The sequence below is a fragment of the Vulpes vulpes genome, chromosome 14 (genome assembly GCF_048418805.1).
Source record: "Vulpes vulpes isolate BD-2025 chromosome 14, VulVul3, whole genome shotgun sequence".
Taxonomy (NCBI): Eukaryota; Metazoa; Chordata; class Mammalia; order Carnivora; family Canidae; genus Vulpes; species Vulpes vulpes.
This window is the reverse complement of record NC_132793.1, coordinates 20,307,984-20,333,196: the sequence shown is the minus strand read 5'-3', so window position 1 is coordinate 20,333,196 and position 25,213 is coordinate 20,307,984. Positions and strand designations below refer to the sequence as shown.

Here is a 25,213-nt window from a genome sequence, read left to right as displayed (position 1 = left end):
TGGTTCCGGTGAAGCTGACCACACCTGACTTGGGGTGGAATGTGTGACCTAGGTTTAAGCCAGTCAGTATGTCCTATCCCACAGCCCTGGTGATTGGTTCAGGGATGGATATACGGTCAGTCAGATACTTTGGCTAGGGATTTTTCAGAAAGAGGCTTGATACTAGGGATGTCAGCTGACGTAGCCATGTGACACTCATGTCAGTAGAAGGCAGAATGTTAATGTTCAGAAATGAGTCTTGATTATGTCCTATCTCTCCCGATGCAGCTGTGTCTCAGCTGTGAACTACTCTTGGACTTTTTAAATTGTACGAGCCATTTTTGCATAAGAGAACAGATTGGGTTTTCTATCACTTGTTATATAAAAGCCTTAATGGATATAAGGATGAAAACCCCTAAATCCTGTGCCTCCTAAAACATGGCCAACATAGTCAGACTGGAAATGTTTCAAAGCAGAAAGGAACAATTAACTACCATAGACACAGAGAAACTTCTTTAATGTATCCATGCAACATGATTTTGAGGAATATTATCTTTCATGAAAAACCAATTATCATTCTGAAGTTGTAAAATATACCCCCATGTAACAAAATGATCAGACTTTCAAGGACTTGTTTGCAATGAAGTGAGTAAATTCTGGATGCCATCTGAAGAAACAAGTTTTAATTTTAGTTATTTTAGGCCAATCTTTCTGAAAATAGTTAAGAAGGATAAGATAGTCTATTAAGACCACTCCTAGTTTGTGACAATACAACCACCCTATCAGTATCTAGGTTATTAGGTGTTTTCTCTATAAAAGTCTGTGAGAGCAAAACAACCCTTTAAGGACCAGCCAAGCCCTGAGAACTTTCTGAGTCCAATGAACTAATTCTCATCTAGGACAGCTAAGCTCTGATGGTTTTAAATGGCCCATGTGGGTGAAAAACCACTGGCTTGGAGATTAGGGCGGGTGTTGGAGGGGAATGGGTGACGGGCACTGAGGTGGACACTTGACGGGATGAGCACTGGGTGTTTTTCTGTATGTTCGTAAATTGAACACCAATAAAAATTAATTAAAAAAAAAAAAAAAAAAGAAAGCCTGAATTCTAGTTTCAGTTCTGATATGAAAATTAGCTCATTGAGTCTGACCAAGTCCTTTTAAATTCCCTTTTAATGAGCCCAAAGGTTTTTGTTTTTTTTTGTTTTTTTCTATAAAAAAGAATTTAGGCTAGACATTGACTGAAGTCTCCTCCAGCTTTTAATATTATGATCCAGTAATTTGGGCATGGCCAATCTGCTGTCTCTTTAAAAGTAGGAAGACTTCTTCACATAAGTCAGAGTAATTTATAAGATATAGAAATAATAAAAAGTGGCATTCATTTCATTTTCCCTTGTATTCATGAATAAACCTCATTTTTTTTTTTTAAACCTCATTTTTTATACTTAAGCTGTTAGTGAAAAAAAATATAGCCAGGGAGGATCAGTGTCATGAAGAATTAAAAATAATATATAAACCATGGTGTTCACATATACATTACTCAACAGGTACCAACTTTGTTATTGGCCTCTGAGTATGAATGTGAAATGATCTTTGTCCTTAAGCTCCCCCACGCTAATAGTGGAGGCAGATGTAACTATAGTTCAACTAAAAGTTACCACAAAGGTGAGCACACAGGCCCTGAGTCTACAGAGGGGGAAGCCAGTGAATTTAGAGTATTAGAGCTGCCCATGTAAGGGTATTTTAAGGATGAATGAAGATTTCCTGTCAGAGAGGTTATGTATTGAGCCCTATTATTATTATTATTTATTTTTTATTATGGAAATAAAGGGGATATTTGGAAAATGAATGTATGCATGTAAATTCTGACCCCCCCCTCCCCCCCAATCCCGTGGATTTGCTGTATTTGAGTTAACCAGAGCCAACGTTGACTGAATGCTTATGTCATACCCTGTTAGGTATTTTACATGTGATCTCATTTAACAGAACCTTTGAAGACATTTTACAACTAAGATTAGATGACAGGTAGGCTCCAGGAAATGGCAGTTAGGATTCCAAATCATGTCTGCTTATCCCCAAAGCCCTTGATCTTTCCATAACTATGCCATTACTCATAAAGAATGCGGAGTTTTCTTCACAGCTGTAAAAAAATGCATAAATTCTGAAGCATCTCCCTTCTTTCCAAATGAGTTGTCTACCCATAAAATATTTCCTCTCTTCTTTGGATTAGTGGAATCTTTCTCGAGCTTGTTGATTGGAAAGAACCACCTGTGGAGCTTCCTACAAAATGCAGGTCATGCATGCGCCTGGAGATTCTGACTCGGGATTGGATCAGGGTGTAAAACCTGTAATTTTTTTTTAAGGGTTTTATTTATTTATTTATGAGAGACGCAGAGAGAGAGAGAGGCAGAGACAGAAGCAGGCTCCCTGGGGGAACCCAATGTGGGACTGGATCCCAAGACCCCAGGATCACGACCTGGGCCAAAGGCAGACGCTCAACCACTGGGCCACCCAGGTGCCTCTAGAATCTATTTTTAGAGTCCAGGGTGCTAAGCATTACACGATGGACCGCGGGGACACCTGCACCCCGATGTTTCTATCAGCAATGGCCACAATAGCCAAACTGTGGAAGGAGCCTCGGTGTCCATCGAAAGATGAATGGAGAAAGAAGATGTGGTCTATGTACACAATGGAATATTACTCAGCCATCAGAAACGACAAATACAAACAAAAACAAAAACAAAAACACAAATACCTACTATTTGCTTCAACGCGGATGGACCTGGAGGGTATTATGCTGAGTGAAGTAAGTCAATCGGGGAAGGACAAGCATTATATGGTCTCATTCATTCGGAGAATATAAAAATTAGTGAAAGGGAATAAAAAGAAAGGAGATAAAATGAGTGAAAATATCAGTGAGGGAGACAAAACATGAGAGCCCCCTAACTCTGGGAAACGAACAAGGGGTGGTGGAAGGGGAGGTGGGTGGAGGGTGGGGGTGACTGGGGGACCGGCACCGAGGGGGCACTTGGCGGGATGAGCCCTGGGGGTTATGCTCTATGTTGGCAAATCGAACTCCAATAAAAAATAAATAAACAAATAAAAAAGAATCTGTTTTTAGCAAGCACTGGGATCCTGGGCGCGGACTGGAGGAAACACTGGGTCAACGCCCTAGCCCAACTGGTGCGCCCGTTTCCCGGCCTCCTACTCCCCCCTATTCCTTCCCAGCTGGTTTCAGCATTCCTCCTAGGGCTGCGGAGGCTTCCATCCCACTGCCCGTTGCTTTATTCGCTGCTAATAATTAACACTGCGGGTCATGGAGCGTGCACGCCTGCATTCACTCATTCTTCACCCTCGCCTCGAGGAGCTGCAGGAAGGGGCTGAACCTGCAGCACCGGGCGAACCCTGGACCAGCAAACCCACGAGGCAGGTCCTATTCACCTTCATTTGCAAATAGGGAGATTGAAAAGGCGACAGTAAAGCTGGGACAGCCTGTAACGCAATCGGTATTCAGCGGACCCCGGCGCCCCCGAGGCTTGCCGCTCCGAGGTGCAGGGGCGCCCCCGGGAAGACCGCCGGGAGCCCTGACGTCACACTAACCCCCTCAACATGGCGGGCCGGTCACGTGGGCCAGGGGCGGGGCCGCAGCGCTCCGGGAGAGCCGGGGTAGGTCACGTGGCTCGGGGGCGGTGGTGGACGCGGGGGCGTGGCCGTAACGCCGCGGACGCCGCCTCGCGGGCCACGCCCCCTGCCCCTCCGGGTGCTCCGCGCCGCGGAGGGGTGGAGTCTCCCTCGTGACCTTTCACCCCAGCATGGCTGCGCCCGTGGGACCGGTGAGGTTCTGGCGACCCGGTAAGGCCCCCTGGCCCACGCTGGGCAGATGCGGCGGCCTGACTCTGGTCCTGGCCCCGCCGCCGGCGCCCTGGGGCCTGCGGACCTGCCTGCGGGCCTGACCTCAGCGGGCTGCCCCCGCCGCCCGGACTGGTGGGCGGGCTCCGCGGCTCGGGCGCCCTCGGGGGTCGCGGCGGACTGGGGCGTGCGCACCCCGCCTGCGCGGGAACCCGTGACCTTGCGGCGTCGGCTCCCCCGGCCTCGTTTTCCGCCCGCGGGCTGCCGGCCCTGCCGGACGCTGGGAAAGCGCCGGGCGCCCGCGCGGGTCCGGTTCCCGGCGCTCGAGCCGCGCAGTCGGCGCTGCGTGGGTTCGACTTTGCGGCTCTGCCCTCCGAGGGAGCGGGGTTCCTTCGGGCAAGCCGCCTGGTTCTCGTGAGCCTTAGTCTCCTCACCTGTGAAATGGGTAGACTAAGAAGTGTCCTGTGGGCTTGGGAAGCGAACACGGCGCCTTGGCGGACCCAGAGAAAGCGCTCACAAAACGGGAAAGTATCTTACGTTGTTTTAGGGTGATTCTTGCCCATCCTGGGTGTCTCCAGAAAGTGACCACCCTCCTTCGTATGGGCTGCCGCCCACTTCCCTCCGTCTGGCAAACACGAACGTTAGTCACAATACGCTTTGCCTGATTTAATTTCCCCATTAATCAGGATTTTATTGAAAGTGTACTTACCAGGTCCTGTGAGATGCCTTACTTCCTCCCCTCCCCTGTGAAAACCCTTAAGTTTCTCACCAGTTAACCAGCTTACCTTCTTCCACCACTTGCACTTCTGCGGACCTGGATGTGCAAAGTACATTGCAGCAAAAAATGAAATGAGACAGAGAAGGTAATACAAGGAAACCTTTTATTTATTTATTTTAAAAAATATTTTATTTATTTATTTCGTCAGACACACACAGAGAGAGAGAGAGAGAGAGGCAGAGACCCAGGCAGAGGGAGAAGCAGGCTCCATGCAGGAAGCCCGATGCAGGACTCGATCCGGGGACCCCAGGACCACGATGAGGGCCGGAGGCAGATGCTAAACCGCTGAGCCACCCAGGCTGCCCCAAGGAAAACTTTTTAAAGAGTATTTCAGAGTGGTGCCCTGAATGCTAACCATACATATAAGTGATGTGGGAGATAAGCCAAAGCAAGGGATGCGTTCATTCTTTTTAAAAATCTGTAGTTTGCCACTTAATGACCGTTCTGCTCAGTATTCCAGATTGTCAGCCAGTTATCCATCCTGAATTTTATTTACAGCCGGAACTAAGATCCCATTAGGTGATGAGATACCCTCTATTTTATTTATGCAAGCCTTTAATAACAGGTCAGAGTGTTAAGTATAATAAAGGCCTGAATGAATTGTTGCAAATTAGGACAGGATACTATTTTGGTTAAAGAGCATGTGGTTACTTGAGTTCTGTTTAATTATTTAGTTCGTTTGTTGAGGGTGTACTTAACTGAACACCTAACCTTGTGATCGAGAGGCAAATAGAGATGATCAGGCTGGGGCTCCGCTCCCAATATTTATTCTCTTTCTCAGTTTTAATGTGAATTTAGATGTCCTTGAGTTATTAAAACAAGGAAGAAAGAAGTGGTGGTAAGGAAGATAGGGTTTATGAGTCAGACTGTAAAGCTGTCCTTGACTGCCATTTACTAACCTGGTGACTCGAGAAAGTCACTTAAGTGCTCAGAGTCTCAGTGACCTCATCTGTAAATTGGCATAACAACACCTCCCCAAAGGATTGTTTTGAGGATTAAATGAGAATACATGTAAAGCTCTTAGTACTGGATACATGTTAACTATTAGAATTACATAGAAGCCAACAGAAGAGAGGGAAAGATTGAATGTATGGATTAGCAATACTTCATAATGGTAGTGATGTTTTTGAGTGAACATTGAAGCACAAATAAGGCCCTGTTCCATGGAGAGGTAGGAGTATGGGATTCTGGGCAAAGGGCCTTGCATGAGCAAGGCAAAGTGGGATGTGTGTCTCGTGTATGTCCAAAAAACCAAAATAATTGAATAGCGAGATGTTGTTAAGTGATAGGGTATATTTTGAAGCAAAACAGGAGATAACATTATTCTAATTCTGTTTCATTATTTTAAAAAATGGTGATCATGATCCCACTACATTCATTTCATAATCCAGTAATAGGGCAGCAGTTAAACTGAAAAACCGAGCTGAAAAAAATGAAAGTAGAAGGAATGCTGGGTGGGGGTGGTTGGGGAGTGCAGCTGTCAGCCTTGTTTTGTAGATGGAGAAATGAAGGCATTACGGTTTGCAAGATTGCAAACTTGTTACTCCCTTAAGTATAGAGACTACTCCCGAGGGAAAGGGAACACTGGGCAATCAGAATGGATGATGGGATGTAGTAGAGGGAAGCAGTCCTGGTTTGGCTGAATGAAGTCTTTTATAAGGAGGAGACATGCTCTTTATTGACTGACAGTAGCTCTTGTAAAACATCTTATAACAGAACATACTGAGGTGGACGTGGCTGTAGGTTACAGACAGGGAGGGGTGGGGTAGTGAAGAAGACACCTGGATGTATTAAACCCTGGTGTGGGAGGAAGGAAGAGACCTTGCAGGAGTAATGCTAACATAGTCCAAACAGACTGCAAAGGTCTAAAACATTTTGGAAAGGAGGGAATTTGTGACAAGAACAGAGCTGATGAGGATGAGATATATTTTTTTTAATTTTTATTTTTTTATTTATGTATGATAGTCACAGAGAGAGAGAGAGAGAGGCAGAGACACAGGCAGAGGGAGAAGCAGGCTCCATGCACCGGGAGCCCCATGTGGGATTTGATCCCGGGTCTCCAGGATCACGCCCTGGGTCAAAGGCAGGTGCTAAACCGCTGCGCCACCCAGGGATCCCCTGAGGATGAGCTATTCTTTGCAGTATTTTTCTTGGGGAAGGGTTACAAGAAGTTATTAAGAATTGGCGGTAATAAGGGAAGAAAGGAAAGGAGACTTGCCTCTTTGAGCACAGGCTTTGTTCCAGGCCCTGTTCTATCTTTTATCTTGTTGAAAGGAAGGTCAGCATTTTGGCAAAAACAATACAGCAGTGCCCCACTTACCCGATTTTTGGCAATCTTGGACCTCTGGAACATAACTGTGTTCCTAGAAATAAATGGACAAAGGATTAGAGATCTGTGGCAATGACTAAACTTTGCCCTGGGGGGTCTATGGACCACGAGCATCCCAATATGTTACATTTTGGTGTATTTTTCAGGAGAGGGAGTCCAGAGCCTTTATTAGATTTGCTGAAGGGATTAGGGACCTCCAAAAATGTAAAAATAAATCACTGGGCTAAAGGTGCTCGTCATAAAGCCCCTGTACTTTCACACGGCATCAGACTCTGAGTGCAGAAGGCCTGGGAGACGATAGTTTGGGGTAATCATCCCTGTAGTGCCCCCAACAGAAGGCTCTGCAGCCAGTGTTTGAACTTCCAGGGAGGGTTTTTATGATTCACAAAGGCATTACACCCCAGTGCTGAATAGCTCAGCTTTTGAAAATAGCTTGTGTCCATTGAATTCCAAGTCCTATATCACTTACTACTCTTAGTTCTGTCCAAGGGGCTACCCAAACCAGTTGGCATGAAAGTTACAGAAGCTGATCATAAAAATTGAACCCACGTTCCTCTGAAGGCATTTTCCTTCTCAGGCTAAAATCCAGGGTACCTTAAAGACTTTTATATAATGGGATGTGGCTTCCCTATTCTTCACCATCCTGAGCACCAGTTTGTCATTGTTGTTACCAAGCAGCTGTTGTGGAAAGCTCTTGTTTCATCTGCTCAGCACAGTGGTTTCTTGGAATAGTACTTCACACACCAGCGACTCTGGTTCTGTGATTCCAAATGGGGGCCGCTGTCTACTGCATCCCGCTCCACTGGCCATGGTTGGTCGGATCAGGCTGGGCATTGGACCTAAGATGGAAGAAGAGAAGCCTTCTTTCCCGGCCTCCAGACCACACACACTGGGGACTCCCTGCCTCCCTCCCTCAGTCTTTTACTTTCTCCCTGCACTAAGCTGTGTTCTTAGGAGGAGAAGTAAAAGAAGCAAGGAAGCGGCCCAAGGGTGTCGCTCTGAGGTATCTCTTGCACTCTAGTGCTTGTGGATGTGAAGGGATGGTGGGAGGTTGTGAGCCTGAGCGGCCTTGATTCCAGCTCCTACTGAGAAGCCAAACTTAGAGGCGGAGAGGCACTGAGATGAGAAGGAGCAAGCCAAGGCAGCATCTGGGTGCCGGGGCCTTGCTGTCCTGCGGTAGTAGCACTTGCCCTCCACCTCAGCCAATTCCCAGTGGCTTTCTGTCACTTGTATTAGTAGTAATGAGTAGTAATATGTGGGGGCCAGACCTGAAAACTTGGTCCTCTGTGATACACCGTTATGTGCGGCCAACTTGGAGCCCAGTGAGACCCTCCTCTCTGTTCTTGTGGTGAAGCTTTTAGGGAAGATTTTTGTATTCTCCCCAGGTCCTTTCCTAGAGGCTTTCCTGAAGTTGAGTATCTCTTAGTAGTTTGAGGTAAAATGCATTGCTTGTGTTATGTCTTCGCCTTTGAATTTGTAATGTTTGCACATTTTTCTGTCCATTGGTTGCATCAGAGAATCTGAAAAAAGCATTTCTGTTACAGGGACAGAGGGACCAGGTGTCAGCATCTCTGAAGAGAGACAGAGTCTAGCTGAAAACTCTGCGACAACTGTTGTTTACAATCCCTACGCTGCCCTTTCTATAGAGCAGCAGAGGCAGAAGCTGCCTGTGTTCAAGGTACAGAGTGAACATGCGCGGTTGGTCGGCCTGAAGCCCAGTGCGGCGGCCTTAAACTTGGTACTGAAGTGAATAGTGTCTTCTTTACTCTTATCGCTTCTGTAGAACACGGTGAGCTCAGAGCTGCCCTTCTGAGGGGATTAACTTCAAAATATGTGTGTGTTACTTAACCATATAAGTAAATCTCGAAAGTCCCTAACATTTTTTTTAGTTGGATGTTATGTATTGAAAAACTGGAAGGGATAGAATGTCATTCTTTTACCTCCTCTTTGCTTTCAATTATGGACAAATTTAAACATAGAGAAAAGTAGAGGAAATAGTACAACGAACGTCTGTGCCTCCAGCTTCAACAGATTACCAACATTAGCTTGCTTTTTAAAGGCAATTTCTTTAAACAAGACAAATTGGGTAACCAAGGAGGTTTCTGTGGAAGAAGTTAACTCCCACTGGCATAGTGATGGCATTTGGATGCTTCTATATTGCATGCACATCCAGCACTTGATTTTATTGGTCTTATGGAATGGACGTATGTTCATCTCACAAGAGACCAAAGCATAAACTAGAATATGTTCATTTATAGCCATAGTTCTCCAGTGCAGACGTACATGGTCCATGGACTTGCTTTCTCCCTGTTGCCAAGACCACATGGGAAGCCACATTGGGATCAGGAAGTGAGCTCTAGGCCAAAGGCCATTTAGATAGAGCTGAAGAATGTTTTTTTCATATAGCCCCCAATGAAAGGTAATGCACCCTCCCAGCCTCACGTGATGCCCCTGGAATGACCTGAGTAGGTATGGCCACCAGTACCTATGGCTCTCTCTCTTCTGGCCAGTGCTGGGGGAAAGCTGCCAAGTTCTTACGCTAAGGGAGTCCCTTTGTCTACACCATGTTAATTCCTCTTCTATTAATATGTGCTTTCTCCAAATGAATTTGAAACAGAATCCTTAATTTAGCCAAGTCACCTTGATTAGAGTTTTATGAGGCTCCAGACATTTCAGTCATTCACTGGCAGTCTAGGTTTTTCCCTCAGGCGATTAGCTTTGTCCAGTATGTGTGAATGTAAACCAGTTTGGCCCTCAGGAGATAAGATTATAGGTTGACCATTGTTGCCTCACTGGTGAGGGACACAGTTTGAACTGTGGTGAAGTATCAAGATTCTGGAGTTAGACTTTAGAGTCCATACCCAAGCTCCGTGGTTTTTGTGCTGGGTGACCTTGCTTCACCATCTGAGCTTCTGTGTTATCTCTGATATGGGACTAATAACACCTACCTCAGAGGATCATTAGGAAGCCCAGATGAGATAATCCACATAGAGCATTTAGCAAGGTACCTGACATATCGTAAATGTTTAAGTACACAGATAATTATTGTTTACTAAGTATTTAATTTTGGTCCTTTCTTGACTTTTCTTCATCCTCCAACTGAACTTATGAGATATAATAAATGAAACAAATGAAAAAGTAATCGAGATTTAACATATTGATGGAAATTAAAATGGTATGGGTTCTTGGTAAAAAGTAAAATGGAATTTAAGCATAGGTAGGCTCTCATGAGATGTGAAAGATAAATCTAGAAGACAAAAAGGGTGAAAGTGACCCATTCATCAATCCTTCCTCCATTAAAACTAAAAGTAGCTTTAAAAACAAATTGAAACTAAAGGGGTGATACATATAATGTCAATCCCTGTTCCTTGCTGCCATCACATGGCCGCCTTCTCCTCGACTGCCTCTGGTAGGCTGGTGTTCTTGCTGGGGCCTGGACACTGCTGTGCAAGGTGGTCCTCACACTCTTACACGCCGCCTCCCTGAAGGTTAGTCCCCTCCGCCCCACCAACCCTCCTCCATTTCCCTGTGGTTCATAGTCTCCAAACTGGAAATGTTGTCATGTCCCTCTTGAATGTCTCACCTTCTCTGTGTGCAGCCCTTTGTATCTAATATGTGAGGTGTGAATTACTGCCTTCAGTCTTCTGCTCAGTCTTGTATGCCACCGCCCGGTTTTCTCACAGCACTGACAGCCCATCCATACCTTGACTCTGCTTGCACGGCTTTCCATAGAGAAGCCCTGGCTACTCTAACTCATTTCCAAACCGCACCTAGAGCCTTTTGTGGGCTTTTGATGATGCCCCTGGCATAGAGTTTGTACTGTTTGCTTATTTCCATCTTTCTTTTGCTGATGTCATTTCCCTTTCCTGGAATGCCTTGTCTCTTTCTGTCTGTAATCAGATTGTCTTTCAGGTTTTCCTTGACCATCAACCATCTATCTGTCTATCCATCCACCCACTGGTTGGATCTATCATTCACAGAATACCTGCAAAGATCTCAAACCTTTCACCTTTCCCTACCCAGAATGAAAGAAAGCACCAAGTCCAGGCAGCCTACAAAAAAGGGTCTAGACTGGTCAGCAGACCATCTGCAGCAGGATTTGCTATGGGGACTTGAGAAATGCAGGTTCCTGGGCTCCACCCTAATCCTATTGAATCAGAAACCCTGTGGGTAGGGCTAGGAATCTTCATTTTTAGCAAATATTCTAAGAGGGTTTCACACTAAGATGTGAGAACTATATATTTAGACCCCAAATAATGCCAAATTCAAAAACCCAAAGCATCCAATACCTTTGTGAGCCAATTAGGCAGCATGTTCACTCTCCCAGTCCTCAGCACATTGTCAGTACCCAGTCAGACAGGCTGAGCAGTAGACAGAGTAGGGGGCCTTGGCAGGGTTTACTTCATCCCAGACCAGGCATTTATGGAATACTTTTATGACTTTCCAGACCGTCCAGTACGTCTCTTAGCAAATGTGGGGACAAAAATACACACTAAAGCTAAGCAGATAGAATGTTGGAATGATCTCTTGAATTTTTCTGCTCACACTAAAAGGGTAAAAAAAGAAGGCTCAGTTGAAATATAGATGTAACCTATAGGTGCTTTATTATGAACTTGGATTTATTTATTTAAAGATTTTATTTATTTGAGAGAGAGAGAGAGAGAGAACACAAGTTGGGGGAGGGACAGAAGGAGAGGGAGAAGCAGACTCCCCACTGAACAGGGAGTTGGATGTGGGGCTCCATCCCAGGACTCCAGGATCATGGCCTGAGCCGAAGGTAGACACTTAACTGACTGAGCCGCCCAGGTGCCCTTGAACTTAGATTTAGAGGTAGAGGCAATAGCATATTCTTTTGGCTTTTTTATTTTCCCCAGTTAATAAATGAACGACTTTATAATTAGATACAATGCATAATTTGTACAAAATGTAAAGGTCTTCTTCACACTCTTGCTCCTTGGCCACCCTCTTCTCCTGGAAGTGGTACAATGACCAGTTTTTTGTTTTGTTTTATTTTCTGCAAGATAGCTTGTACATAGCCTATATGTGTCCTTTTTTTGAAAACTCAAATAGTGTATTATTTACTGTTTAGCATCGTATGTTCCTCCCTTAACAAATCTTGTTGACCATTCCATATCAAATAGACATTCATTCTTTTTTTTAAATTCAATTAATTAACATATAGTATATTATTAGTTTCAGAGGTAGAGTTCAGTGGTTCATCAGTCTTATATAATATGCGTTGCTCATTATATCACATGCTCTTCTTAACGTCCATCACACAGCACATCCCCCCACACCCTCTTCTCTCTAGCAACTCTGTTTGTTTCCTATGGACATTTTTTATTTTTATACCTGTGTATATTCCATTAATGGAGTGTTTCATAACTGATTTATCACCCTGTTGATTGACATTTAGACTGAATTATTATAAAGAACACTTCAGTGAGTATGCTTGTATATATACCTCTTTGTTCATATGTATCATTAGTATGTTTGTAGTATAACATCATATAGGTGAAAGTCTTGAATTAAAGGGTATGTGCATTGTATATTTTGGTAAATTATTGCTCTCAATTGCACTTGTTTCAGCTTATCTGGACACCAGCACTGCAAGTTAGAAATATATTTTGATAGTTCTTTTCAAAATTTACTTTGGAAAACAGCTCATTTCATAATGCTTAAATATCTTTGTTTAGGTCTTTTGAGAAAATGCATGGCTCTTTACAATGTATGGTTCTATTTTTCAGCTTAGGAATCATATATTGTACTTGGTAGAAAACTATCAGACAGTGGTGATTGTTGGAGAGACGGGATGTGGGAAAAGCACACAGATCCCACAAGTGAGTATATACTTATATGTGTCTTTGTACTTGTATTTGGCTGGAAGGATTTTGTAACTTGAGAACTCTGTTTACTATAATTTGCTTTTTAAAGATCTTTTGTCATAGAGAAAATATTTAATCCCACTAGATATTTATTATTCAACTTTTGGTTCTTGTGATTGATTAGCTTCAAAGTAACATTCATTTTTGATTTATTATAATTCCAAAATAATGATTGAATAGCCAAGCTCTGAAAGGAACTGTGGGGATTCCTTCAAAGAGGTATAATGCCTGGTTTTTGTCCTCAAGTAGTCACAGTTGAAGAGGAGGGTGAGATGAATGACTACTGCTCTAGCTGTAAATAAAAATGGAATACCAAAGAATCACATGGTGCTGTGGAAGGAGCCCCATTATCAAGCAAACCTCTGCTTGTGTGGACAATGTGGACAGAAGGATTGGGAAGGGCCTTGTAAAAAAAATGACATTTGAAGTAGACTTTGAACGATCAGTGGGAGCTGGCTGGGAAGATACTCTCATCCAGGCAGTATTGTGGTCAGAGATACTGGGGTATGAGAAGGGTCTGGGACTCAGCAAGAATGGAAAGACAAGGTGAAGTCAAAGTTTGTCTTACGAGGCTTAACTTAGAGAGTGAAGAATGCTGTATAAGTCGTCAGGGATGAGAGTCATTGCAGATTTTTCTTTCCTTTTTAATGTAGATTTTTGCTGAAGTATGAAATGTATATCGCAGATTATTTCTATCATAATTGTACAGTGTGATAAAACTTTCAACAAGCGAATACATGTTACCAGCACCCAGATCAAGAAATAGAACGGAACATTACCATAGTTCCAGAAGTCCTTTTGTGTCTCCTTCTGGTCTCTTGCCCTCTCTTTCTGCTTCCTATGTGACACACAAGGGTATCCCTTATTCTGGCTTCTAACACCATAGATTAGTTCTATTTTTGAACTTGTAGAAAGAGATAATATGGCTTCTTCTGCCCAACCCAATAATGGATTTAGGCTGTAGCCCAGACACAGTTATTTCTTAAAAGGTCCCTGGGTTATGTTATGTAATGTGCAGCTAGGGAGGGGTATGCAGTGGGAATGGACAGCAGTAGAGAAAGGACAACAGAGCACAGAGTGGCCTGGAGGGAGAACATTTGTGCAGGTGGTATCAAAACCCTAGCCAATTACTTAGCTTTTTGCAGAGACACACAGGACAAGGGCCATGTTGAATTACTGAGAGATTATCAGAGGGCAGTAATAAACATTACCACGATCATCATCAAACAAGTAATAAGTAAGTGCTACATAAAGTTGGCACTTAACACGTATTAATCTATTTAATCCTTAGTGACCCTGCGAGGCAGGTACTGATACTATCTGTTTGACAGTCGAAGATGTTAGAGAGCAGTGATGTGGAGGAGGGAACATAGAAAGTGAAAGATGGGCCATGTGAGGTGAGACGGTCTTAGTTTGTTTAGGAGTAAGTCTGTATGGTTATTCAGTCAGCTCAACTTAACTATGTTATGTTAACAAAGAACCTGAAAATCTTGGTGGCATAAGAACACAAGGGTTTATTTCTTTCTCCTACCATGTGATCTTCTTGGGGTGATGACCCAAGATGACTGCTCCATATGGTCACTGAGGATGATGACCCAGCTCTTATCTGGGACTTGGGAGTCTTGGGGTAGATGGCAGGATTAGGAGATGGTTCAAGTTTTAGAGCTTGTGACTAGAAGTGGCACTTTTGCTCATGTTTCATTGGACAATTCTGGTTTCACTGCCAGGCCTGATAGCCTTGGGGTGGTGGTATGTGGAATCCTCCCACAGGGGTGGGTGGCAGATATTTGGATCCGCAGTACAGTATAGCATAATGATCTGGTCATTTCCCCCAGCAAGGCTTAGCTGCCAGGGAACAGAGAGGGCCAGCTCAGGGGCAAATCTAGGCAAAGAATGGCCTGGAGGTGAAAGAACAGGGCCTGAGGATCCAGCCTGGGCAATGTGGCAGCAAACAAAGGTGATTTTTTTTTTTCAATTTTGGAGGAATATTTAATAGGTTCACATGGTTTATTTTTTCAAAAAGATTTTATTTGTTCATGAGAGACACAGAGGGAGAGGCAGAGACATAGGCAGAGGGAGAAGCAGGCTCCCTACAAGGAGCCTGATACGGGACTTGTTCCTGGACCCTAGGATCATACCCTCAGCCACAGGCAGACGCTCAACCGCTGAATCACCCAGGCGTCCCAGTTCACATGGTTTAAAATCCCAAGAGATGTGAAAGAACATCAAAAGAGAAATATTTCTCTTCTGCTGTATCTTCTGATGCTCATTTCCCTTATGCGGATATAATTGCTGGTACTAGTTTCTCAGAGATTTTCTCACTGTACTTACAAAAAAGTGTGTGTGTATCTTTTTTTAAAACACAAATAGGTAGCATCTATACATGTTTTAATGTACCTTGTTTTTTCTCCTACTCTGTATCATTTTTCAGTTACATAGATTGCACATAATTTATTTTGTTAATTCTTAGTTGGTAGGCATTTAGGTTGTTTCCAGTTTTGTATTATCACGCTGATGCAGTGAGTCAATTTGCATATAATTTTGCACATATATGGGTATACTTGCAGAATCAATACAGTAGTTATGGAGTTGCTGGATCAAAGGGCATATACGTTTGAATTTAATGACTTTTAAGGAACTTTTTTTTTTTTTTTTTTTTTTTTTTATAAGCCCTGTGTTTTTTGAATACATTCATATGGTACAAAATTCAAAAAGCACAGGAGAATAAATGGTGAAGAGTGAATCTCCTGAGCTTTGCTGGTGAAATGGACTAGGTCATTGTGATAGATGATTATATTATTGGTCCGAATACCTGCCTCATCCTCCTTTCCTCACCACACAGTTCCTCTTCTCTGAGACCAGCATAACTTCTTGTGACGCTAATTTGAGTTATGGCCTAGGAAAATTGGACAGGCTGAGGAGCTGAAGGTCACGGCAAGAATGTGGAGCAGGTTTTTCTCAACACACTGACTTGCTGGATTTATATAATATCTTTCCTTGGAAAAGTACTGCATGCTGAAGCACCAAACACCAGTTTTGAAATTTCACAAACTATTTGTGGAACCTAGATGATATTTTTTCCTAGAGCTCTGTCAAAACAATGGACTATGAAAATAAGCTCTTTGCTATAATTTTTATTAGTGCTGTTTTTTATGGAGTGCTTCCTTATCCCACTCCTTAATGAGAAGACCAGATTTGGTGACCCTTAAAAAGAGGAAAGGTGAAAAAAAAAAAGAAAAAAAAAAAAAAAAAAAAAAAAAGGAAAGGTGGAATCCAGCATGACATCCACTGCCTTCTGATAGCAACACTATTCTTGCTTTTGCAGCATCTTTAAATTTCCATATGTCAGCAGTCATCAGCATGCAGGAGTCTGAATCACAGGTGTATCAAGGAGACTGGCTTTATGGGCAGCTTGTTTATTATTATGGGAGTTATTTTTCTTTCGCTTACCACTGTTACTAAGAAATTGACTGCAAGTATGTGTGTTTTATTTTGGATGGTAGAATTATGTCCTGGTTATGTGGCAGCGCTGTGGTTTGCCAAGCTTAAATCCCAGCTCTTAGATTTTTATCTGTGTCCTTGGACAAGTTATGTGATCTCTTTGTTTGCTTATCTCTAAATTGTTTATGATGCTGTTACCTTCCTTATAGGATTTGTTGTGAAGATTAGATGGGATGGGCTTATGCATGCAAGGTGCTCAGCATAGTTCCTAGCACCTAATAATGTCCGTGAATCTTAGCTATTATTTCTTGTAGCTCTGTTTTTGCATTTGTGTTGATTGGCATAGTTGGTAGTGTTTTGTGTATGTATTCAATACAAGAGAGAGAGAAACTTTACAGTTTTTATAGCAAAAAACCTACATCATCTAAAACATGTTGTTCCTTACAGTCATTTTTTTAAACTATTATTTCTAGCTAATTTTAGACTAACAGAAAAGTTGCAAAAATAGCACAGAATTCCCGTAAACCTCTTCCACCACTTCTCCTAGCACAGTAATCAAAAGCAGGGCATCACTATCGCTATAGTGCAGTGGCTGGACTACGGATCATATGCATCTCTTCAGTGTTCTCCGCGATGTCCTTTCATAGTTTTAAGATACTAGACCTCTTGTTGCAGGTTGCTGTTATTTCTCCCTGGTCTTCTCTAGGCTGGGAGAGTTTCCTCATTCTCTCCTCATCTTTCATGACCTTGACGTTTTTGAAGAGTACTGGGCAGTTATTTGATAGGACACGTCTCAGTTTGGATTTGTGTGGTATCTTCTCATGGGTAGGGTAGAATGAGCTGGTGCGATTTGAGAGAGAATACCACAGCAATGGTGTGTCCTTCTCAGTGTACCCTATCACAGGATTTGAGATGCTGATGTCTGATCACTGCTGAGGTTAACCTTGGTTCAGGTGCCAGGATTTGCCTATAAAGTTACTGTCTTTCTCTTTGGAGTTGGTAAGTATCTTGGGTGGAGATATTTTCAGACTGAAGATCCTCCCCTTGCCTTCCAAGTTTTTGCCTTCTCATTTTAGCTTTCCTCAGCGGATCTTGTCTGCAGCACTTACAGGTGTTTGCTTGATGCTTTTTCTCTTTCTCTTTTTCCTTCATTAAATGGATTCTTCTCTAAGGAACAACTGTCTTTTCTCTGTCATTTATTTATTATTTATGTACATCAATGCAGATTCATATATATATATATATATATATATATATATATATATATTTTGTTCTGTGTGTTAAAATCCAATAATGTCTTTTTCAGTTTGTTTTTTGATCATTAGGAGCTCCTTTTTATTTAGGCTTTGTGTTCTTTCTAAAAGCCTCCATCCTTTTTTGAACGTATCCTTGCTTTCTAGTACTACAGGACATTTCAGACTTGTCTTATATTTTCCCTGCACTAGCAGCCCTGGGATCAAACACTTCTCCAAGGAGCCCTGGTTCCTTTATTGGAGAATGGCACTTAGAAATCAAGAATTGGGTGCTAGGGTGCTCATTGCTACTGAAGTGTCATTGCTGTAAGTCTCAGTGGGCAGATTTAGGAAATATATATATGACTACTAATCCCTACATAAAAATACCTGTATATCTATAGCAATCTGTATATGTATTACAAACCATGAATTTATGCTGGTACTTCTTTTTTAAAAATATTTTATGTATTTATTCATGAGAGATCCACAGAGAGAGGCAGAGATGTAGGCACAGAGAAGCAGGCCTCTAGTGGGGACCTTACTTGGGACTTGATCCTGGGACCCCAGGATCACGCTCTGAGCCAAAGGCAAACGCTCAACCACTGAGCCACCCAGGCTTCCCTATGCTAATACTTCTGATTGTAATTCAACACCATAGGGTTCGTTTTAGCCTTTCCTTCTTTGTAACTTTTCTCCTACAGTGAGAAACTCAGTCTTCATTATTTACAGTATGTTAACTTAATTGTTGAATTCTAGTATGAACATAAAATAGTTTTAGAATTACCAACCATACCCCCATTTGGCTATTTACCAACATTTACTAACTAGATCACAGTTCTCTGTCTTTGGCTTTACAGTCTCCAGTCCAGATACTGTTTTCCAGTTGCTTAGGTTCTGTCTCCCCCCAACCCCCTCAGCGTGATCCTGTAATTCATTTGTATTACAGAAAGGGCCTGTTTGTTAGCGTTTGTATTTTCTCTTGGTTTCTCTTCGCATACATCTTGGTTGGTTTTGCTTATGTTTTGGGCATTTGAAGAACCGTGAAACACGACTGGCTCTAAGAGTCAGAGCTACCCAAAAACATCTACTCAGAGCATTATCACTTCCTCTTCATCCTCTGCTGCCCTGTTTCCATTTTTCTCTCAATCCTCCATAGACAATCATTCTCTTTAGTTTTTTCCCTTGTTTCTTTTGAATAAATGAGCAGGTACATGTAGTAGCATTTTTAACCTTCTTTTCCTGTTGTAAAATATATATTCATTGTGAAACAATTTAGACATTATAAAAACATGTAACACTGATAGCCACTATTATCCACTTTGGATTTTAAAAATGGAACGGTCAAATGACTATATAACAAATGAATATATATAGCAAATAAATGCATAGATCAGATAAATACAATTGAATTCTATGTGTATTAATATATGATAGCTATGTAAACATGTACAAAATCTAGTTATTTTTAATTAATCTAAAATGTTTTGTATGGTTGATATAAAACATTGAGTTGTCTCTGTATGTACTTTAAAATTATTCATTCTATAGATTTAGCACTGTTCTCTGTGGCCCATGGATAGTTTTTATTCCTTTAGGCATCTCTAGTACCTGGAAATTTGTTAAGACTGGGGAGTCAGAATGTTGAATTTGGGCCGTGGATCTTTTGAATATCAGTTCTGATGTGAATGTAAGCAAGTTACCTAACATTTCCAAGCCTTAGATCCCTCATTTGCAAAATAATTTCCAAAATGTCTGCGAGGATAAGAACCATCTGGTACTAACTTTCTCAGGGATTCTAACATAATACAGGGTTATCTTGGGGGAAATTGTTTCTGGAGAAGTGGTGTCAGATGCATACTTAGGTGTGGTTTTATTTGCAGTATCTTGCAGAAGCTGGCTGGACTGCAGAGGGAAGAGTGGTGGGAGTGACCCAGCCTCGAAGAGTGGCTGCTGTTACAGTGAGTTTCTTTTCCATGTTGCAGAAATCTCCATCTGCATCTTCTGTTTCAGAGACTTATTTTTTCTTGTTTCCTCAAAGCCCCAAGTGAATATGGCATGGCTCCTTAAGTGTTTAATCCTTCAGTTTATAAAGAGCTCTGATGTACTTACTTTTGTAAAATCAATACCTGTACATCACAGATTTTTAAGTAATAATAAAGTACAGAGGAAGTTAAAACAAAAAATAATGAGAAAATGAAAATGTTACCAACTCAGCAAAAGCCTTGTGAACATTTGTGAACATCATCCCAAGCTTTACTCTTATATTCACATAAAAGTGAATGGTGCATTGGATGGGTAGTAGTAATTCTACAAAAATGATATGCCAGCGTACATTTGGTTTTGTTGAATTTCACAAAAGGGGAAACTGAAGTGAACAGGAGTAGTTACTGAACTTTGGAGGAATATTTGTTCACCACCTGAAACTGTATGTAAGCTTGAAAACTAAGAAACAAGAATACAGAAAGCTTTAGGATGTTACTTGTTTTTGAAACTATTAAAGGTAGTTTCCTGTGGCAAAAGAGCAAAGGCACACTTAATTCTTTCTATATTTTCTCCCTCCATTTGTTATAGATGCAATGGTATGACTTATATTTCAAGGGTTATAAATAAAAGTTCTTTTCTGTAATCAAAACTCTGCAACCAATTAATTTAAGTTACACAGATCCAGTGTTTCTCACTAATTCTCTACCAGGGTTTGCTAACCTTGACTGGTTCATCCTGCCTTATTTCTTAATTGACTGCATTTTATATTCAGTGCCTGAGAATGTTTGATTGTGGTCTTTGTTACAAAATTCTTTATTCACACTCTCTTTCCTGGGAGCTGTGCAGACATTGCTCACTGCCTTTTGACATGGAGGATCATATGCAGAAGTCTGAGTTCCAGTGGGCTTTCTCCCCACTTCTTTTCTGGCTCACTTTTCTGGCTTGGATGATTGTTAAGCTTGATTTTGTGCCAGGATATAACTTGATGCTGATTGTTCTGTCTCATTTTTTCCTAAATATGGAAGAACTTTCAGTTTTCAGGTTCAAATCTCAAGTTTTCTTCTGTTACATCTTGGCATATATTTTCTTCTTTTTCCTAAGGACATCAATTGAGTGTGTATTAGATCTCCTTTGTCCGTTTTTAGTATTTATTATCATTTTTGGAATCATTTGATCTTTCCCAATTTCTTTTCTAAGATGTCTCCAAGCTTGTCTACGATGTCCATGGTTGTTTTTAGGTAAATGTATTCTGTTTTAGTTCCTTTATATCTTTACCAGGGTCTCATAGTCACATATTTGAGTGTCTTTTTTTTTTTTTTTTTTTTTTTTTAAGAGAAGCGAATATCTAGAATGGGAGGGGATACTACAATACATTACAGATTTTAAAAGCTGATAATATTATAAGCATTTTAAAAAATCTAGAAAAAATAACATAGCATATTTTATTAACTGCCTGACACATTCTTTTTTTGATAGAGAGTGTGTGAGCAGGGTTGGGGGGGGTGGAGAGAGAGAATCTTAAGCAGGTTCCATGCTCAGTGCAGAGCCCAATTTGGAGCTCAATCTCATGACCCTGAGATCTTGACCTGTGCCTAAACCAAGAGTTGGACGCTTAACCTACTGAGCCACACAGGTACTCCCTGCCTGACACATTTCTGTAACTTTTTTTTTTTCCTGAATTTGTTGGACTTTCCCATGGGCCCCCTCTTCACATGACAGTGATTTTCTATTCTTTTCTTATGGAAAGAGTAGAGCAATATTTTAGTTGCCCCAGCTTAGTTGATTTAGATGTGCTTTTTATTATTGCCGCTGTGGAAGAGTTTAATTTTATAACTGGTTGTTTGTAGCATTGTATAAATTTGAGGATTGTTCTCAAATTTGAGAAAAGCCTCTCAGGTGTCTGTCATATCCAAGCTCTGAGATTTGGGGGACCTCTGCAGACTGGCTTCTGGCCTGTCCATTTCAGACCTTGTTTCTCCTTGACTCTGCTTTGACTCTGTCTTTCTTCCTTAAGCTGTTTATAGCTTAAGCTTGTAGTTTCTTTGAATCTGGATTCCTTTAGCTGAATTCCACTTGTTTCTCTGGAAAAATACTACTAACGTTTCTTTTTAAACTGCTATTTTCCTTGTGTTCCTGTCTTTCTTCTTGGTCAGCTTTACTACAGTGGCCTGGTGTTAGTACTTTGATAATAATTACTCATCTTTGAGTTGGGCCACTGATGGCTGCAGCATTGTGAGGTTGTGCCGTATTAGCTAGTACACGGCTTGCCACCAAATCTCTTATCCTTTGCTGGGGCAGGATGAGGATGAGGATCTGGAGGTATACTCATTAGTGATTGTAGAGGTCTATAATGGCTCATGATAAAATTCTTTGGGCTCTATGATTTAGGACTTGATACTTGCTTACTCCCTTCCTCTCCTTCAGTTCTTTCTCCCTTGTGGTTGTTTGCTATCAAAATGGATCTCTTTTGAGACATTTCCTATGTCTTCTGGGCCTGAACACACTGTTGCTTCTTGTCTTCTTTTTTTCTTTTTTTTAATTTATTCATGAGACACACACACACACACAGAGAGAGAGAGAGAGAGAGAGAGAGAGGCAGAGACACAGGCAGAGGAGAAGCACGCTCCATGCAGGGAGCCCGACGTGGGACTTGATCCCAGGTCTCCAGGATCAGGCCCTGGGCTGAAGGTGGTGCTAAACTGCTGAGCCACCCAGGCTGCCCTGCTTCTTTTTTTTTTCTTTTATTTATGATAGTCACAGAGAGAGAGAGAGAGAGGCAGAGACACAGGCAGAGGGAGAAGCAGGCTCCGTGCACCGGGAGCCCGACGTGGGATTCGATCCCGGGTCTCCAGGATTGCGCCCTGGGCCAAAGGCAGGCGCTAAACCCCTGCGCCACCCAGGGATCCCTGCTTCTTGTCTTCTTAAAGTAAAGATTGTCTGTCCTGGCTGCTAGGGTGGTGATACCTACACTAAGAAAGCCAGAGGAGGCCGGAGCCTCTCTTCTGGAGTCAGACCTCACAGACTTCACAGGCAGCTGTGCTTCCTAGTTTATTGCTTGGGCTTGTGGCTTTTTCCTTCTTTCATTGAAGATGAAGGTTTTAGTCGATAATATTTTTAATTTTAATTTCTTTTCTTGTTTTAAATGAGCTCTCAGAGAATGACCTTTATTTTGTCATCCTTACCTGGACAAGAAATTAATTCCATTGTTTGAGTTACTTTTGTTCAGTACTAACTTTTAATTATTGTATAATGGCTTTTCCCAGAGTTCATTTTCTAATTATCTTCAAAGCAGAAATATTGATAGACGTTATTCTAAGTCTTATGTGCATAAGTAAATATAGAGATAACAGTTGGGAAACTACACTGCAGTGTTTAGATTTAACCTTTTATGTCACCAGAAGATGACTCAGTTACTAAGAAATTAGAGCAATTTTTCCTGTTTGTAGTTGGGAATCTTAGCTCTTAATCAACTTTGCATTTAGCTCCAAATGTGTAGCTATGGATAACATCCATGAAACCCCATGCCTTCTCTTGAAAAGAGCAAAGAGTGTATAAATTAATGGTGGAGTATTAATAGAGCTGTCAAGTTTGAAATGCTACATCTCAAAGAGTACTCTGTATGCAGACTAAACTCTGAAAACTGTCACAGAGCTTAAGAACAGATGGCATGAGCCATTGCTTGATCTTCATGAGAGGTGCTTACTAATGAGCATGTTCGCTGGACTCACAGGGTCTAGGTTTGTCTTCCAGACCAGGCCCTTCCTTGACCTGTGACTCAAAAACAAGCTCTAAACCTGTCTTATTTCAGTTTCTTTCTTTATAAAAATGAGGGTATCTTGCCTACCTCATGGGCTACATGCATATTTAGTGAGATACACTTTGTGAAAACTTGGAGCATAGAACCTACAGGTGGTAAGTGCTCAGTGAGTGGTTTTCTTTTTCTCTTGACCTCCCTCCCTGTAGTTATTTGCTTTGGTCAAATAGATAGTATTTATCCAGTCCAATTGATGAAGTTATGGGAGTAAAACTTAAATAGTAGAGGTAAAAATCTGTTAAATCTGTTAAAAAGCCAATAGATTATGACCTTTCAAGTGTCCAGTGGTGTAATCATACATGAAAAAGTAATAAAAGAGTTTTAAAATAAAACATATTTTATAGCAAATGTATATAAACAGTGAAATCATAAGAATAAATGTTTGGCTTTTGTCTTATAAACCTATAAAATTTTTATGGAGGGGGTTGGTTCATTGTTACAAGCCTCTTTTCCCATAGCTCCTTGTAGCTCTATGTACACATTTTATATCTGTACCATTTTCTGAGATTTATAGTATAATGATCCGTAGAGTTGAAATTGAAGCAGTAACAAAATTTTTGCAGTGAAATCCTGGTTGGCAGGAAATAGAACCTGCAGAGGTAGGCCAATAATGTAGGACAAATTTCTGATTTCATAAGGTGCTTTTAAAGACTGTGTGGTGTGGATCAGCTTCGTAATAACCGATTCTATTTTGGCCTACCAGATCTGTAATTTTTTTTTTAATTTTTTTTTAATTTTAATTTATGATAGTCACAGAGAGAGAGAGAGAGAGGCAGAGACACAGGCGGAGGGAGAAGCAGGCTCCATGCACCGGGAGCCTGATGTGGGATTCGATCCCGGGTCTCCAGGATCGCGCCCTGGGCCAAAAGCAGGCGCCAAACCGCTGCGCCACCCAGGGATCCCCGGCCTACCAGATCTGTAATTTGAGGCTGTTAGACAGAGTCACTTCTCATCCTCATCTGCTCTTCAGTTTCTTGAACACCAGTGGCCAGATAACTCTTGGTGTGCTTGGCCTGGGAAGCTGAGTGCAGGGAGTCTCTGGGCTCCTGACCCTGGGGCTATTGGCAGTAGCAGGACAGTGCCTCAGGACACCTCCTGTGCCAGCCCATGTTCCAGACTCTCTGGAGAGGTGGCCTCACCTGTGGAAGGGGGAGATTAGCTGCATGCCTCACATCGGGGGCAGTGTGTCAGATCCCCAGGAAGCCTCTCTAATATGGTTTTCCTTGAGATGTTTTCAGTTAGATAGTTTATGTAATAATTAACGTTAAACTCTATAGTTTCTTTTTACTGCTCTTCCACTTTGGTTTATTCATCATTTCAAATATGTTCTATTAATAAGTTGATAACCTTTGAATAGCCTTCTAGAGGTAGTAGGGGTTCTTGCCATTGGGTTTTGTTTTCTCTTTTTTGTGTTCATTTTTTATTTGTCATATATTGGTAAGTGAAAAATATATCTGTAATTTGTGGTCTTCATAATATATTACTATGTATTTTGTTTTCTGCTTTTACTTTATTATATTAACTTGGATCCTTCATTAACCTTCTCATTCGTGTACCCCCCCTTTTCCTTTTTTTTATTTTTTAACCTGCATTCTTTTCTTTATGTCCCCTTTAAATGCTTTGGGTAGCTGGCGCTCTGTTGCAAATTGTTTTAGGTTATCTGGCTCAGGAAACATCATTATTTTCCCTCCAAAGAGAAGATGACCTTGGCCCAGTATTGAATTTGATCATTTCTGTTCTCCTGCCTTTATGGTCCAGTGGAAGGTACTTTATTTTGAGGCACAAAGATGTGAAAATTTGTCTCCAGTTGGTTTGCTTTACTGGGATGAATCTTGTCATTTCTTTCTCTCTTTGCTTTGGCTGCCAGAAAATGCCAAGCTGAATTTGTGGTTCAACTGAAATAATTTGGCATATCTCTGTTTT

General features: G+C 41.7%; 1 protein-coding gene across 2 annotated transcripts in view; it reads left to right on the top strand.

Moving 5' to 3' along the window:
- Positions 1–3,649: 3,649 nt before the first annotated feature.
- DHX35 (DEAH-box helicase 35) overlaps positions 3,650–25,213 on the top strand; it is a 65,999-nt gene continuing 44,435 nt past the window's right edge. The window contains exons 1-4 of one of the 2 annotated variants that reach the window (XM_026009665.2): positions 3,650–3,828; positions 8,477–8,610; positions 12,680–12,772; positions 19,374–19,451. In XM_026009665.2, coding sequence (XP_025865450.2) covers positions 3,789–3,828; positions 8,477–8,610; positions 12,680–12,772; positions 19,374–19,451 — 345 coding nt within the window. In that variant the 5' untranslated portion in view covers positions 3,650–3,788. The remainder of the gene's footprint in view (positions 3,829–8,476; positions 8,611–12,679; positions 12,773–19,373; positions 19,452–25,213) is intronic. The other variant, XM_072735858.1, reaches the window with a different exon arrangement.